The 18,117-nt window shown below is 41.3% G+C and overlaps 1 protein-coding gene across 2 annotated transcripts in view; it reads right to left on the minus strand.

Moving 5' to 3' along the window:
• The window catches only part of COL25A1 (collagen type XXV alpha 1 chain), a 1,631,546-nt gene that overhangs the window by 78,364 nt on the left and 1,535,065 nt on the right, over positions 1-18,117 (minus strand). For both annotated transcript variants that reach the window (XM_044061344.1, XM_044061342.1), the window contains one exon: positions 10,049-10,075. In XM_044061344.1, the coding sequence (XP_043917279.1) occupies positions 10,049-10,075 (27 nt within the window). The remainder of the gene's footprint in view (positions 1-10,048; positions 10,076-18,117) is intronic.

The raw sequence follows: 18,117 nt of genomic DNA on the forward strand, positions 1-18,117 counted from the left end.
CTGCACTAATTCTTACATTTGTAGATTGCGAATGGGATTGCAGTTATTTACCTTGTTGATCCAACCTTGATTAATAATTTATTTAATTAAATTAATTTTCTCCTGACATTTTTGGTTTGTTATTTTTAATTTCTATTTTGTTGGCTGTAGCACAATTATATCAACACATGCATTACTCTTGGTTCCTCCTCAATGCAATATTATGTTTATCCATAAATAAATGGTCTTTGGCCACTTCCAGTGACTCTCCCTAGGCTTTGTTTACAATATTACCCCACACCGTACTTCTTCCTTTCTACCAGCATTTAATTCACCAGTTCAAACAAGGAAGGGAGGCTTTTATGCTTTAGGCCAACTGATTTTAGATTCCTGAATGTTGATTGGGTAAATAAATTCAGAGCCATTTTCTGATAGATACGTTTTTTTCCACTTTTGCTTGACTAATACTCCCCTTATACTCACCCTATAAGTAAGACTCTTATTGGCTAGTTTTTCACCAGAAACCTTAGACTGCCTAGAGCACTGTTTTCTCCTTAGTCCTGACTTTACAAAAGTTGTTTTAAGCATAGGATTCTCTGGTGATTTCACTTGTAACTTTATTCCTTGTGTGCTCATCTCCCAATTCAGTTCTCATGTTGTTTATGACTGCAAACTTACCAGATTTAGATGCTAATACGTAATGTCCATTGTAAGCTTTACAGTAAAGGCATTTCTTTATTCTTTTCCATTCTGAAAGAGGACACAGTTATGATGTCACAGGGCACCAAGGAGTACCGTGAAGGCTTATGTGAAGCCGAGGTGCTAGAGTGCTACCTTGTGTTTGTGCTACTTTGTGTTTGTGCTACTTTTTGTGCTACTTGCTGCTTGTTATTATGGTCGTTGTATTTGAACACTTGGATTCTTGTTGTTTGGAGATACAACAAAGTATGTTTTCCCATTGAATATTCACACGTAGCATCCCACCAGCCCTTTCTTTTTGTTCATTTCTCCTGTTCTTGTTTTTCCTTTCATTTGGGCTTTTACCTTCCTCTCACGCCTGACCATCCCAGTCTCCACTCAGTTTTTACCCTGGTATTCATTTTCCAATTTTTTTTTCATTTGTTGTTTCCCATCCCAGTATTTTCAGTCAAATTCTTTCACTTTCTATAATCCCACTCAAGGTACTTCTGATGGTCATTCCCACACCTTAATGACTGCCAATCATTAGCTCCCCTGTTGGCCAACTGTTCATCCTCTCATCACCAAGGCTGTCCATCAGTGGTGGTTCATTTTCATCATATATTTTAAGCCTTACTCCTGCACCCACCCAGTGACAATGAACATAAAAGGTGAAGTGGCCCTCACTTCCCCGAAGGGCTGATGTCAGCAGGAATTCTCATCCACCCTCACTGCTTGGCTGATTCCACTATCTCCACCAGGGAAATCAGACCCCACACATGTGCCCTTGAGCATGAACAACCCTCTTTCAAGTTAAAGGGGAAAAGGCTCAGGCTCTGTGCCCCCCCCCCCCAGCTCATTCAGTGTTGGGTTTGCTCACTAAACTCCAGTCACCTGGGTTGCAGTAGAGGCTTTACCTCTCTTTGCCACAGAGCCAGGCCTGACTCACATGTTTTGATTTCAGAGTGATTCAAATTTTAACTCTTCCTTATTTTAAAATCTAGCCAGCATCTATGATCCTGCTATATTTTTTCTCATTACAGGCAACAGCTGTATTCCATTGCATTCTCTGCAAGATGTTAATCAGTACTGAAATGTATACTATTTTCATTTATTCATGGCTTTACCTTTGTTATCACTTATCATTTTGATCTTAGAGGCACTCCTATACCTAGTGGTATGTAGGCTAATTTATATAACACTGACTCCTTCTTTCCACTTTTCACTACTTGGCTTGGAATACTACAATCTGATTGATCTCTTTTTTCAAAGAAGAAATTGGTTCTTTAAAGACTTGTTAGACGTCTTTGAAAAGTATAATCCCATTGGCTAATTTCAGCCGAGTACACCTCCAGGCATTTCTGCAGTTAACTCCTACTGCTCCTCTAGGCATCAGATATTGCTCATTGATATTTGCGTTAATAATTCCAAAACCATGCTACATAAAAGGTATCAGAATATTTTATCTTGAAGCACATATGAAGGCAAACACAGTTGCATTGATATCTGACCACTGTCAATGAATATTTGTTAGAACTGCTCAATGCTTTCTGGAATTCATAAATTCCAATGCCGTGGATCAACTTATCCACACCCCCACCAGGGGCAACAATATCCTAGACCTAGTCATTACCAGCATGAGTGACTGGTGTTCCACACCTGAAGACAACTCCTCGTTGGTCATATCCGACCATAAGCTAATCACCCTAGATATCCACATCCCACCCCCACTCCCATTAAGGAAACCACAGTAAAAAATTTCTCCAAAGCCAACTTCATGCTTTTTAAGACAGGAGTGGCGAACTTCATGACACCCATGCAGATGGACAATACAGTTACAACTGCTGAATCCTACACAAATGTACTCTATAAGCACTTACACAAGTGCATGGATCATGCTATCCCAAACAGAACCAGGACACTATCCTCCAAAAAAAGGAAGCCAATCTGGTGGTCCCTTGCCATAAACAAACTCTACAACAGAAGGAAGAAACTGTTGCAAAAGAGAGTAAAATCCCATGAGTGGAGGAGCTCCCTGGTCAGCCTCAGTAAGAAGTTGAGATCCCTTATAAGATCCTCCAAAGCTAGCTACGAAAACAAAATTGCCACTGATTCTAAGGACAACCACAAAGCATTCTATAGCTATGTCAAGAATCTCAATAGCAATACCCAGATCTGCTCTGAGTTATAGCACAATGGCATGAAAATTACAGAGCCAACTGATTTTGCCAATATCCTGGCAGATAGGTTCAGTGCTAACTTTACCCCCCTCTCACCCCCTAAAGGGCCCATATCTATAAAGGAAGACTGCAGAGTCCCTGTAATCACAACTATGCAGGTAAAAGCTGCACTCTCTAAAGCCAAAAACACAGCATCCATGGGACCGGACAACATCTCAGGCTGCATTTTACATGAACTTCAGAACGAACTGGCTCCCCACCTAAGCACCATGTTCAATCATAGCCTCATGTCAGGCTTTGTGCCCACTGAATGGTGCACAGCAACAGTTATCCCACTCCACAAAGGGGGAGCCATTACTGATCCCAGGAACTATTGCTCTATTAGCCTAATGAGCCTGGTCTGCAAGGCCATGGAACATATCATCATGGAGCTCATAAACAAAGACATTGGTAACCTCCAAACTCTGGACCCCAGCCAGTTCAGGTTTGTGAAAGGCAGATCATGCCTCCTAAACCTGATGGACTTCTTTGAGGCAGTCACCAAAGCTGTAGATGAGGGTAAGGTGGTTCACACAGCCTATCCTGACCTCGCCAAGGCTTTTGACACCATCCCCCATTCTGGAATTATAGCTAAACTCACTAAACTAGGCATAAATCCCTATGTCACAAGATGGGTTGCCAACTGGCTCACTGACAGAACCCACACTGTAAAAGTTGCAGACTCCAAATCTGACTTCAAACCAGTGACAAGTGGAGTACCACAGGGTTCAGTCATGGGACCTCTCCTGTTTGGTATCTACTTCTCTGAAGTACAGACTAACACAGAAGGCCTTTGGCTAATGAAGTTCCCAAATGACTGCAAACTAGGAGCCATAGTCGAGTCCCCAAATGATGTGGACATTCTGCAAAAGGGCCTCATTGAGACAGATGCCTGGTGTCAGAGCCATGGCCTCAAGCTCAATGCCAAAAAGTGCATTGTCATCCCCTTTGGTAAAAACTCTTTACCCATGAACTACCACATAGGCGGCAGTCTACTTAACACTGAATGTGTGATAAGAGACCTTGGGACCCAGGTGGACAGTAGTCTCTCCTTTGATAGTCACATTGCTACAGTATTCAGGAAATCCTTCTATGTGGCACACCTCATCACAAAAGGGTTCTCATGCAGGAAAAAAGAGGTCATTGTTCCCCTCTACTCGACACTCATTAGATCCATTATAGAGTACAACGGCTCTTTTGGAATATACCTCACAAGACATCTGCAGAAGCTGGAAAAGCTACAGAAGTACCTCACAAAGAGGATTACTGGCCTCAAACAGATGCCCTACACTGACCGTCTCAAAAACCTCCAGCTTTACTCTGTAGCATATCGCCTATTCTGAGGTGATCTCTGCCTAACATATAAAGCTATGTCATACCCAGAGCTGTTGGACATGCTACACCTAAAGAAATCCCAATCCCTCCGAGCTACACTGTCTAGGGACCTAAACCTTGTCACCACAATAAACAGGACATGCTGGAGGGATAGATTCCTGCCCCAGAGACTTCCCATACTCTGGAACAAGCTACCCATCTATGTCAAGCAAAGTTCCTCATTAGCACTCCTCAAGAAAAATCTTGATGAGTGGATGGGAAATTGGAAATACACCCTGGGGATCACTTCTGTGGCTCTGCTCAACAGGGGCACAGGAAAATAACTTTCTTGGATGGCGTAAGCCAGGGAACCTTCTTGGCTAGTCTTACTTAGGCCCTTGGGCCGATAGCCTAGTACCTACCTATGAACCTATGAACCTATAACTTCATTTATTTAAAGGCTCAAGCCACACCCATTGGAAGTTAAAGGTACACACTCAAAAGAGTTGTACTGGAGGGAATGAGTTAACTTAACCAGTGAGTGGCTTCTTAGGAAGAGTGAGAAAAATTCTCACTGGAGCTACTTTCTTTAGGTACGTCCTCCCCATTATTTGATTTTCATTGTCTATCTTTTTTACCATTTTTTTATGTAACTATTAAAAAAAAGTTTTATTTGGATTGAAGAAGTACAATTTAAGAATGAAAACACTTCCTAAAATGAATACATAGTTTTGGTTCTAGAATAAAATGTTTTTTAGTATTCCTATTTTTAGTCTGCATGGTTTCTGTGTATATTGTTTGTAAATAACCGATGTAATAGATAGGATTCCCTGAAAATGGGCCTTCCCTTTTGCCATTCTCCCTCCTCTTTTACCCACTGAAGTTTATCACAGACAAACAGGCAAAGTCACAGACACACACCGCACAGCAAAGAACAGCTCCTGCAGATTGACAACATCAAATTATTAAATAGATGAAGTTGGTAAATGAATGTCTGCATTGAAATTAATATATAAAATGACTTGGATTTATTGGACTGAGGAGGCTTGTAACTCGGTGTTTAACCAGGTAGACTTCTAAGCAGCAACAAAGATTTTTGGAGTTACACTTATAACACATACCAAATGGAATAACACTGACTACAGTTTATATCTTACTTATTTAAAAGTAACCTGAGCTGCAGTTGTAACTATATTTTGAAAAATAAGCAATTTTGGAAAAGCTGAAGGGGTACTTCAAATGTCACATTCCTCCAGCTTTGTGATACAAACTGATAAAGCCCTAATGATGACCAGATGACCTGAGAAAGATTACTGGCTCAGGAATCTGGAAGAACTTGGGAGGGGTTGGGTAAGTGACTTGTGACCTAAGATGCTAGTGAGGAATGATGGGAATACCAGGTTATTTAGGAAGCTATGCATGATATCGTGCCTTCTAACTGAGATGATTTAGTAAGGTTACCTCACAGCAAAATGTTCTCCTGTTCGATTCTCGGCTTGGCTTGGGTGTGCCTTCTGTGTGGAGTCTGCATGTCCTCCTCACAGCAAGAGGTTCTCCCGTTCGATTCTCGGCTTGGCTTGGTAGTGCCTTCTGTGTGGAGTCTGCATGTCCTTCCCGCGGTTGGGTAGTGTTCGAAAGACATGGGTGCATAAATGGACGTGCCTTCGTTGAAGGTTGGGTGTTGAGCTGGCACTTTGGCGTTTCATAAAAATCTACTGCCAATCATTAGCGGACCGGAGGTCCGCTGTGGCGACCCCTTACCGGGAAAAAGCCGAAAGACAAACAACAGTAACTGTAACAAGCATCTTGCATAAGCTGCTCACTGCAGTTAATTTTCATTTGGTTCACAACTTTGGGTTCAGGGGTCACCAGTATGGGTACTGTCCAAGGTGTCAGCTCTTGGTATACTGTCTGCAAGCCATACTTGTATCTGGACACCCACAAATCAGCTGCGGTAAGAAACGTTGTTTCTAAAGGAATGCTGTGGACTGCGGGAGGACATGAATGATGTGACGTACTGTTTATGGACAGTCTGGTGTGGTATATGCTGTATTATGATAAACTGTTTTATATATAAATCACATGTTAATGTATGCTGGCTCTAGTACATAGAAGGTATAGAAATGGCTATAGCACAGCCTTAACCTAAGGCAAATCAACTTTCCTATGTATCCAATCCAGAAACTGGGCATATACACTTTAAGAACAAGTTTGTTAAGTCACCAAGAAAAATCATTAAATAGATGAGCATTTTGTGTGTGTGTGTGTGTGTGTGTGTGTGTGTGTGTGTCTATACGTGCATGAGAGTTGAGTCAACATTTTATGCACTAAGCCAAACACATTCAACGTAGGTGGAGGACTCCACAGGGGTATGTCTTGTGTCCCCTTTTGCCTGTCATGTTGATGGACAGGATATCAATGAGTAACCAAGTTCTGGACAGTATCACATCTAGGGATATGAGGGTGGCATCTTTGTTGCTTGCAGATGATGCCTGATTAGATTAAAGTGACTGTGTTTTCCAGCATGCATTGGAGTGATGCACAGCTGAGTGTGGAGCTGTTAGGGTGAAAATAAGCATCTCCAAATCAGAAGTCATGACTTCTTCTCAGAGTGATTGGAGTGGTGCAAGTGAAAGGGAAGCAGTTACCTCAGCTGAAGGAATTTAGGCATCTTGGGGTCTTGGTCACAAGTGAAGCAGAGGGGACTTTATCACAACAGTACTGTAGCAGTTGCTCTGTACTGTGGCAGTGATGCGACAGCTGTGTGACAGGATGAAGCTGTAATCCCTAGGTCCCTTTATGCCTCCATTCTCACCTGTGGTCATGAGTTTGGGTTGTGACCAAGAGAATGAGATTGCAGATACAAATGTCAGAAATGAGGTTACTTCTTAGGGTAGCCGGACTTACACTTCGTGATATAGTGAAGAGCTTAGCAGTCTGGGAGATGTACCTTTGTTTTCAGGGTCCTTTCAGATGGTTTGGGTACCTTGTAAGGATTCCCCATGGATGCCTCAATGGGGAGGTGTACTTGGTCTGAAAGCTGTAAGCTGTGTATAACAAAACCTGTTATACATGCCTTTCATGTCAGAGTAGTGCATAATAAGGTTACTTTTTTCCTGATTTATGGAACATAGTCAGTGCATTCCATATACTACAGGAAGACTAATATCCACAGTGCACATGCTGCTTACAACATAGTGGACTTTGAGTCCTTGCAGCAAAAAATGGGGCTAAGAAAGCAGTAAAGCAGTAAGATGAATTCATAATACAGCAGTTATTTCACTTTATGAAGCTGACGCTTACTAGTGTATTATATGTGCAACAACAGGACGTCTACTCTTATTGGATTTTGAAAGGGCGCATGCAATGAGACACTGCTTTTGGGAGTCAGGCTGTGCACATTTAATCACTTTCAGGTACATCTGATTTATTTTCTTGAGCACATTAAATTTATTGCAAGTATAAGATGCTTAGCACTGAGATCTTAGTTTGTGTTGACTTTGCCTGCATCTCTTTCAAGTTACAACTTGTCAAAGGTTCAGTCAAATAAAAGCAGCCAGCTATAACGTCATCTCAGAAAGAAAACCTTTTTTGTGGGGGACTCACCCCCCCCCCCCCTCAATCTCAAAAAATTTACATATACAAGGTCCATGGTGGAGGAAAGAAAAACCTTTTAAGAAAAAAAGGAATTTGTTTTTGGTGCTCACTCAGAAGCTGCATTAGCAGTAATTTGTTATGGAAAACAGGGATATGGGAGTTTAATTCTTTTGGATGAAACCTTGTCAATGTAACCTAACAAAGTGTTGGACAGCCTTATGTTTGTCATATCCTGTTGTTTACTTTGTTGTTTTGCAACATATATAATCTGATTCTTGTGGTTAGTGTTTATCAATGGGTTTTGTCAGTGATGCTGATGTATGGAGATTTATAATGCTGTACCCATTATACCCATTTTTTGCAGAGTTACATTTCTATGTAATGTCTTGGTGAAATCCAATTTCAAAAGTTGTTGTTTTTGTTTGATTAGTGGGGACATGGTGCTCTTGTTTTCTGTTGTTTGGCATTCTTGAATTAGTTTTCTGAACCCCAGCTGCAGTTCCAGTTCACTTTTTCACAGCCAGTATGTGTATGAAATTCATTACACATTTATGGGTCTTTTCACTTGCCCTATGGTGTGTAACTGTGGAGTTAGTGTGGGTGGTGTTGGGGGGAGGAAACTGCAGATGGTGTTTGGCTTCTAGAAAAAAAAACAATTTTATTTTTGTTTGGTGGATCAACACCTGTTGTGATGGATTATACTGTCATGCGTTTTATCTGTTAATTTTAGATTTCCCTAACTGCCATGTATCTGCTGATGTATTTGTGACAGCGGTACAGTGCCACTCATTTCCTTGTCTACTGTCCCTTGCTGCTCTGATTTTGTTGATTTTCACTTTCTAGTAATCTAGCCATGAATGAGTACATAATATACTCATTGTTGAAGAGCAGTCTCACACAATTACATCTACTTTCAGTTGCCTAATTTCTAATTTGTTACAGCCTACTCTGCTGTTCTCCTGTTAGGACTCATAAAAAAGGACATGAGGCATAACATGAGAAGAACGTGGCTTATGTGGGAAACACTGAAAATAAATTCTCAACAAGTAATTTTACTGATACTAAGGGGTAATAAACAAAAAGAACACTCGGAATATGATTAGTGCTTATACCATTCAGACTGTCTATGGTATATAACAAGGGGGTCAAAGGCTGGGTGAGTGTTCTCATAGTACGTGGCTTAAGAGTATATTATAGAATCTCTAATGAAACCACAATTTATGACAACAAAGTAAATTTGGAATACTTAGAAGCGTGGTTGAAATCAAGACATTTTAAATGTCACATATAAATTTTGGACTTAGCAAACTAGTGTGAAAAACCTTACAGGATGGACTTTTGGAATCTGCAAGGATGCAGAGTTGAGGGACTGAGAATAACTCAAGTTTGAGATAAATGGCACTAGAACCATTTCAAAATACAACTGCAGTTTCACCAACCAGATAACGCAATTTAATCGGCAATGTAAAAAGGTGCTAAAGTGCATTAAGTAGTCCAGGAACGAGGATGGAAATGTCTCTCTATACTGATTTCAGGAGAAGCCATAGTGGAATTACCAACAATAGCTTCTGACTCTCTGCCAAGTAAACACAAGGACCACCAAAGTTCACATTCAGAATATGCACTTTCATACATGATTCGTGGGGGAAAGGTAAATAATTTGAAGAAGGGTTGGGAGTGTAACCTTTCTGTATACTCAGCAGCAGTTGGTATCATAAGACCTGTAGGTAAGAACTTTGCAGTAAACTGTTCACTAGTAATGACAGAAGTGTAACACAGTATGTCTACAAGTTGGTGAGAAGGAAGGATTCAAAAGAGAAGCTTCAAGAGACTTTTTTTTCAGAGACAGGCACATAACACTAACTCTTCTTACATCTTTGTTTATGACATAAATGTGAATTTATCAAAGCATTGCAGAAAATATGAGTGAGCAATGTGAAATATAAGAGGTAATAAAACTGTAACCCCTTGACCGACCAATACTAGGTCGTGAACTGTGCAAAGATTAACATTCAAACGTTCAGATCGAGAGAGCAGCAGCTTGTGTTTTTTTAAATTTCAGATACGTCTGCAGCATATTTCTCAGATGTTATCATACACACATTTTCACACTTTTATAGGTTATAAAGCTCAGCAAGCATCTAATCTAGTTTTCATGCAACACAACAAACATTATTTCACAACAAGCCACACTATACAAAAGAAAACAAGATTCTGAAATTAAAATGTATGTAGCATAGAAAATGAATCCATGTACTTACATCTATACCTGGTTGTCCATCTTTGCCCTGCCAATGAATTATTTATTTATTAGAATACTTTAATTTCATTGCTTAATTTTACAGTACCTGTAATCTGTTGATAGTATAACTTGATATCACACTGTATAGTCAGGTATACAGCACCAGCTGGTACAGTTTACAGTGATATAACCACATCATAGTAGTTTATGGACAGAAAGAAGATAACAGCACATTTATCACAACATGCCGCTATCTGATATTTATGAAAACCCAGAACTGCTCCCCTGCTGTCAGAGCACTCCTTTATCTCATTCATCTGTTTCTTGCTGTCTTTATGAAACTTTCTCACACACATCTATTTTTCTTTGTAATGTTCTATTTCATCTTTTCTGGTTTACTGGTAGTAATGGCACACATTTCCCATGAATTGTCAGAAAATTTTTTTTTTTCAGTTATCTCCCTACTTTGCAAGTAAAAGCAGATTAGATATAATCAAGGCAGCCACCTGTACAAGTAAATAAGTACCTATGCCATTTATTTTACCTTATGTGACAATATGAAAAGGTACATTTAGCAAAATTCTGTTTTCAACTGCAAGCAAAATATTCAAAAGTAAAAGTGTGTGTGTGTGTGTGTGTGTGTGTGTGTGTGTGTGTGTGTGTGTGTGTGTGTGTGTGTGTGTGTGTGTGTGTGTGTGTGTGTGTGTGTGTGTGTGTGTGTGTGTGTGTTTTAATGATGAGCTTTTTGAAAGTAGCAGTTCAGTAGAAAAGGGAAATAAATGCATTACTGTGGACACTGAGAAGGGATGACGTTGGTGGTCTAAGAATACAATGCAGGCAACAATGATGTTTTGAGAAGGGATCATTAGCAAGAATCTAGCAAATCAGTGGCTCTATTTTTATGAATGCCTATCTGTCATGCCCCAACTGATGTACCAGATCTAACAGATGAAATCACAGTTCTGTTCAGTCTTACTTCGAAATCTTTGATGTCTTTCTCTTCATTATATTCTGTTGCAGGTTCACAGAAAGTCATTTCACAGAAAATGCTTTCACCAAAATTAAAGGACTAAGCAAGTTGTAAAATTAGTCAAAATGAATATATCAGAACTCAAAAATATTTTTTCTGCAGTGGACAGCAAGGGTCAAGGTTCCCTGCACTCTCTATTGCTTATGAAAATGTTACATTTTCCGATGACTGTAGTTCTTCTCCTGCCTCAGAAACAGGAATTCATCTGTATTGTCTACCCAGTATTTTATGTTCATCACATCTCTCCCTATAGCCTTAATTATATATAGCACTGTCATAATACATTACATTTTCTTCCTATTGTAGTAATGACAGTCTGTTATTACGTAGTATTTTATATTCATCACATCTCTCCCTATAGCCTTAATTATATACAGCAGTGGTCATAATGCATTACATTTCCTTCCTGTTGTCCTAATGACAGTCCGTTATTACTCAGTATTTTATATTCATCATAGGTTCATAGGTTCATACTAGGTTATCTGCCCGAGGGCATTTACAAGCCTAGCCCATAGTTTTGTGGCTTACGCCACCCCTTTAGTATGGGGAACTATACCCATTATTTTGCTGTGCCTCTGTCGAGCAGTGACACTGAGGTAATCCCTGGGGTATATCTGCGATCTCCCATCCATTGGTCAAGATTTCTCTTGAACAAGGCCAGCGAGGTGCTCTGCCTCACATATACCGGGATTTTATTCCACAGCATAGGGAGTCTTTGGGTGATGAATCTATCCCTCCAGCACGTCCTATTAATAGCCGTGTCGAGGTTTAAGTCTCCGCCCTTGTGGCTCTGACGGATCTAGATTTTTGAGGTGAAGCATATTCATCAAATCTGGGTTTGACATGGCCTTGTATGTTAGGCAAAGGTCACCTCTGAGCAAGCGTAGCGACTGAATAGAGCTGGAGTTCTTTCAGTCGGGCAGCATAGGACAGATGTTTGAGACCCTTTATCCTTTTGGTGAGGAACTTTTGTGGCCTCTCCAGCTGCTGCAAGTGTCGGGTCAGATACATTCCGAATGGGGCATTGTACTCAATCATTGGTCTGATGAGTGATGAGTAAAGGGAGACTATGACCTCCCTTGATCTAGATAAGAATCCCTTCATGATAAGGTGGGCAATGTAGAAGGTCTTCCTAACTACTTTAGCTACATGGGTGTCGAATGACAGACTACTATCAACCTGGGTCCCAGGTCCCTGATAACTTCTTCTGTGCTCAGTGGATTGCCACCTATTTGGTAGCTAGGGGTAACCTTGTTTTTCCCGAAGGGTATGACTATGCATTTTTTGGCATTTAACTTTAGGCCATGGCTCTGGCACCAGTTATCCGTTTCTGTGAGACCCTTCTGAAGGATATCTGTGTCAGATGTGTTTTCTACTATGGCGCCCAGTTTGCAGTCATCTGCAAACTTTGTCAGCCATAACCCTCCTGTGTTTGCTTGTACTTCGGAAAAGTAGATGCCAAACAAGAGTGGGCCCAGGACTGAGCCCTGTGGTACACCACTTGTGACAGGCTTTGAGTCTGACATGGCGCCAGCAACTCTGACCCTGTGGGTTCTGTCACTCAGCCAGTTTGCAACCCATCTTGTGATGTATGGGTTAACATTTAAGCTGATGAGTTTTTCAATGATACCCGAGTGGGGTATTGTATCGAAGGCCTTCGCCAGATCGAGGTAGGCTGTATGGACTGCCTTTCCTCATCAATGGCTTTGGTGACTGTTTCAAAAGTCAACCAAGTTTAGAAGGCATGATCTGCCTTTGACAAAGCCAAACTGGGATGGATCCAAAGTCTGCAAATTCCCTATGTCTTTATTTATGAGGTCCATTATGATCCTCTCCATGGCTTTGCAGATAAGGCTTGTCAAGCTAATGGGCCGGTAATTTCCAGGGTCGGTGGAGGCACCGCCTTTGTGAAGTGGGACTACAGTTGCAGTGCGCCACTCCTGGGCGTATCCAGAGGTAAGACTATGATTAAACAGCTGTCCTAGCTGTGGGTTTAATTCCTCGTTGAGTTCATGGAGCACACAGCCGGGGACACCATCAGGTCCCATGGATGCTGTGTTTTTGCTTTGGAGAGAGCAGTTCTCACTTGGGCGTTGGAGATGTTTGGGGGCTGCAATCGCTTGGTATAGATATCTCTCCTTTTGGGGAGGGGAGAAGTTTGCACTGAACCTGTCAGCCAGTATGTTGGCAATGTCTGTAGGATCAGTAATCTTCACATCATTTTGAACTAGTTCTGAGCATATCTGGGAGTTTCCTCCCAGGTTTCTAACATAGCTAAAGAAGGCCTTATGATTGTCTTTTGAGTCTTTAGCTATTTTTCTCTCAAAATTTGCTTTGGATGATTTTATGAGAGCTCTTAGTTTTTACTTATAGTGATCAAGGGTGTCTTACCTTTTAAGGATTTTGCTCTATCTTGTAGTAGCTTCCTCCTTTTGTTGTAGAGTTTGTTTATGGCTGGGGTCTACCAGACTGGACGCTTGCCTTTGGTACAAAGAGTCTTTGTTTTGCTTGGGATTGCCTTATCCATGCAGTCCTGCAGGTGCTGGTAGAAGGCATTTGTAAGTGATTCAGCAGCTTGAGTACTGTTTTCCGCCGGCTCGGGGGCCTTAAAGGAGACCACACTAGTCTTTAGAAGTGTGAAGTCGGCTTTGAAGTTCTTTACTGTGGTCTTTTTATTTCAGGTGGGGGTGGGATGAGGACCTCCAGCGAGATTAGTTTGTGATCTGATCTCACCAGTGAGGGGTATACTTCCGGTGTTGAACATTGTGCTCCCATGTTCGTGATGATGAGATCAAGTATGTTTTCTCCTCTTGTGGGGATGGTGACTAGTTGTTCCATGGCATTTGAGTTTATGAGATCCAGGAACTTTTGGGCTAGGGTGTTTGGGCTTGAGTAGTGTTCCCAGTCTATATTAGGGTAATTGAATTCACCTAGTATGATGGTGTTTGGTGATACATTTATCCCCTCTAGTGTTTTCAGGAAGGCCATGTGAGGTTCCTGAGTTTGTGAGGGTGGCCTGTAACATGCTACAATTTGCAGAGCAGTCTTGCCTATGGTTAATTGCACCTGGATGGTCTCCGATGCATCGTGCGTTGCCACCAGTCTTGAAGTGTGGGTGTCCTTGATGAATATGGATACCCCCCCTCCTTTCTTGGTATTGTCCGGATTTTGGGGCCGGAACGCATGATAAGAGGTAAAACCTGATAGTGCTGGGGTGCTCTCAGGAGCCTTGAACCAGGTTTCTGTCACTGCACAGACATCGATGTTCTCCATACTGAGAAGGGCCTCGAGTGCGTGCATTTTGAGATTTAGACTTCTGGCATTGAGCAGCATTACCCTTAGTTTTTTCCTTTTTGTGTTCTAGGGTGGTAGGTTTAGAATTTGAGCCTTGCCTAAAAAGGCACTATGGGGGTGGCAAGAGCCTTTGCCAATATCCGGAATCCCAGGGGTGGCAGGTGCAAGCCGTCCCTTGCGAAGCAGCGTGGCTTGTCCAGCATGTCATCCCAGGCAGACAGACATTGGATCCCCTTTGAATGACACCAGAGTTTAAGCCAATTGTTAAAGCTGATCATCTTATCTCTGTATTGTGGCATCATTCTTGGTGAAGGTAGGATACTGCTCAAGGTCAGGGTCATACCTGCCTGGGCTACATAATCAGAGAGCTCCTCAATGTCTCTTTTCATGTAGTCCAAGGAGGTACGTCGCAGGTCGTTTACACCAGCGTGGACAATGACTGAGTCGTATTTGTACCTGCTGTTGAGAGACCTGAGTGCTTGCGTTATGTGGCGGATTCTAGCGCCCGACAGGCAGCTTACTGTGACCTTTCCTTACTCAGTCTGGTGAGACGGGCGCCCGTGTGTCTGACTATGGAGTCACCAATGACTAGTGTGTCTGGCATTGTGTTTGGCCTTAAGGGCTGTGACTGTTTGACACTCTGACTGTGAGGTCTATGTGTTGCAGGTGTTGTGTTCTGAGGTGGTGGTTGTTTGGGTGTCTGCTTTGGTGGCCTCTGCTGTTTTGGTAGATTTTTGATCAGAGCCGCCGAGTATGTCTTTGTGTGTTTATGTGTATGATTTGAGGTTATGATGGTACTATGTGAGACTGGGTCTATAGTGTGTGTGGTAACCTTCTCCTCCTGACTGGTCTTGCCAGTCCTATGTTGAGAGAGCTCAGCCTCCAGTTTGGCTGTATAGTTGCATCTCTCGCATGTATTTGTGTTTTGTGGGAGGAGGAGAGGGTTGTCTGTGTACATGAGGCAACTGTAACATTTCCTCAATATTCCCAGGTTCACCAGCTGAGCAGGAGAGAACACTAGCAACTGATCCCTCGACATGCTAGAAGGACTAGACAAAAAAACTTTAAAAGAGATTCCGGGGGACGTGGGTGACCGAGAAATGGGGATTTGCTTTTTTGGGGTGCTATCTATAAGAGTGCCGTATCAAGGTAATAAGTACTGTAGGAGCAAGTGCTAGGTTTAACAGATAGAGAAAAGTCTACTTGGAGTCAAGTAGAGATGATCTTTTTAGGTATTAGAGAAAGTGCTAGTAACAGGGATGCTTAAAGGTAAGATTGAAAAGAATGCACTCTGCAGTGTGCACTAGAGAAGTTAGATATGAAAGTAGGTAACTTGAGTTTTACCTGTTTAAAAAGTTAAGGTTTAGTGGAGAGTTACTATTTTTAAAACAGCAAGATGGACTGAAAGGGGTGGTTACTTTTGTATTTTGGTACTATGAAATACTGTAGGATGGCCAATAAATTTAAATAATTGAAGGGTGGGATTTCAAAAGTGATGGTTTTGTGATTACTCACATAAGCCAGTGAAAGTAGAGAGAAATGAGATATATGGTCAGATTAACATAAGAGGCGGGCAACTAGAAAGACAGTGGTATTTAACAAGACAACTTAAATGGGTGGGAGGGAAAAATTCTGCCTGACTCAGAACAGAGAGAGCTGTGGTCTCTTTTGAAGTTTTAATATGCTGTTAAAACAGAATGCAAGCAAAACACAAGGTAAAGAAAACAAACTACAGTATTCAAAATATAGAAAGGCAATACAGAAATACAAAAAATAACAGCAAACTAACCTTTCCTTCACAGCAAAGTGTAGCAGAGTCTGGATGAGCCTTTCTGGTAAAATCTCTCCCTATAGCCTTAATTATATACAGCAGTGGTCATAATGCATTACATTTCCTTCCTGTTGTCCTAATGATAGTCCGTTATTACTCAGTATTTTATATTCATCACATCTCTCCCTATAGCCTTAATTATATACAGCAGTGGTCATAATGCATTACATTTCCTTCCTGTTGTCCTAATGATACTCTGTTATTAACTGAATCAACATCATCTGGTGCTGTGAACAGCACTTATGGCTAACATCTAAGATTGAAACAATACTAATTTCAAGAACTTAGTTAGTTAATAGTGGTGTTAATGTGATTGTCAAAGCTAAGACGTTGGTCAAGAAGTTTGGCGATCGGGTCAGGTACAAATACAGTACCATTGCTAAATTTAACAGTGAGATCAATAGGGGGAGACTTTAGTGAAGGAATAAATAATAGTAATTTAGTTTTTTTAGCATTAAGTAGGAGGCAACGTTGCAAGAACCATGTTTCAACTGAGTTAAATACTGTCTGGGTAATGTTTTGGAGCTCAGCAGATGAGGTGGCAGCACACACTAGTGTGGAATCGTCTGCAGGTGGCTGGAGGAATATTTAGTTTTAGATCATTGATGAATATAGAGAAAAGTAGAGGTCCCAGGATGGAGCCTTGTAGGACCCCAAGAGTAAAAGGAAGAAGAGTGGAAAGGTTATTGTCCCAGAGGACAGCTTGTTTTCTGTTTTCTAGGTAGGACTTGAACCATCTTAAAGCATGAGAGTTGAGAGAGAATTGTTTTAGTATGTCTAGTAGTAGTTGATGGTTTACCATATCAAAGGCTTTTGATAGGTCTAAGAAGAGTGCTGCAGAGAGCCTGTTGTTGTTACGATGTATGTTGATGCAGTCAGTGAAGTATAGTAGGGCTGCAGTAGTACTATGGTGAGGCCTAAAGCCATGTTGACAATCTGATAGAAGGTTATTTTGGAGAAGGTGTTCAAGTAGTTGGAGGTGGATACATTTTCCCATTATTTTGACTAGAGGGGAGAGTAGGGCTATGGGGCAAAAGTTAGATATTTCGGTGGAGTTACCACCCTTATGAAATGGGATTATGTGAGAGATTTTCCAGAGAGATGGAATAGAACCCTCAGTAATGGATCTGTTGATTAGTATAGAAACAGGATAGGAGAGTACTTTAGATGTGATTTGCAGATATTCAGGTGGTAGGTGATCTGCTGATGGGGTACATGGTTTAAGTTTAGTCAGTAGGGTAAATATGAGAGATGCAGGCACTGGATTTAGTTGAAAGGTGGGGGGTTTGCTAGTCATGGGGAAAAGTGAAGGTAGAGCTGACAGGAGGTAAGGAACTAGCAAGAGATTGTACACTTTCAGTAAAGAAGGTGTTGAAGGTGTCAGCAATCTTCTTAGGATTAGTTAAGGAGAGGCCTGAGGGGGTTGGTGTCTTGGAGTGGCCTGGGTGTAAAAGTCTATTAATACTGACTAGAAGGTTTGTGGGGTTTGTTGATGTTTGTCTTGGAGTTTAAGGAAGTAGTTTTTTTTATCAAGGAGAATTAATTTTGTGCAGCATTTCTACAGTGTTTGTAGTTCTGGTGATCAGTTGGGTTTTTAGTGTTTCTCCATTTAGACCAGATCTTATTTCTTAATAGGATTATGTGTCTTGTCTCTTTAGTTAGCCATGGAGCAGCTTTACATCTGGTTCTAATGGACCGACTAGGGGCATGGTATTCTAGTATTTGTAAGAATTTGGAATTAAAATAGGATACGGCTTCCTCAAGGGGGAGATGTTTTAAGGGAGACCAGTCACAGGCTAGTAGCTCAGCTTGGAAACTTTCAGAATTAAAGCGTTTTTTGTTTCGTGTAGTTTTAAAGGTTCTTTGGTTAGGGATGAAATTTTTTTGCCTAATTGTATAGGTTAGGAAGTGGTCGCTAATATCGTCTGGGAGG

This window comes from Protopterus annectens, chromosome 2.part0, assembly GCF_019279795.1.
Source record: "Protopterus annectens isolate FY-2018-M chromosome 2.part0, PAN1.0, whole genome shotgun sequence".
In the NCBI taxonomy this organism is placed as follows: Eukaryota; Metazoa; Chordata; order Ceratodontiformes; family Protopteridae; genus Protopterus; species Protopterus annectens.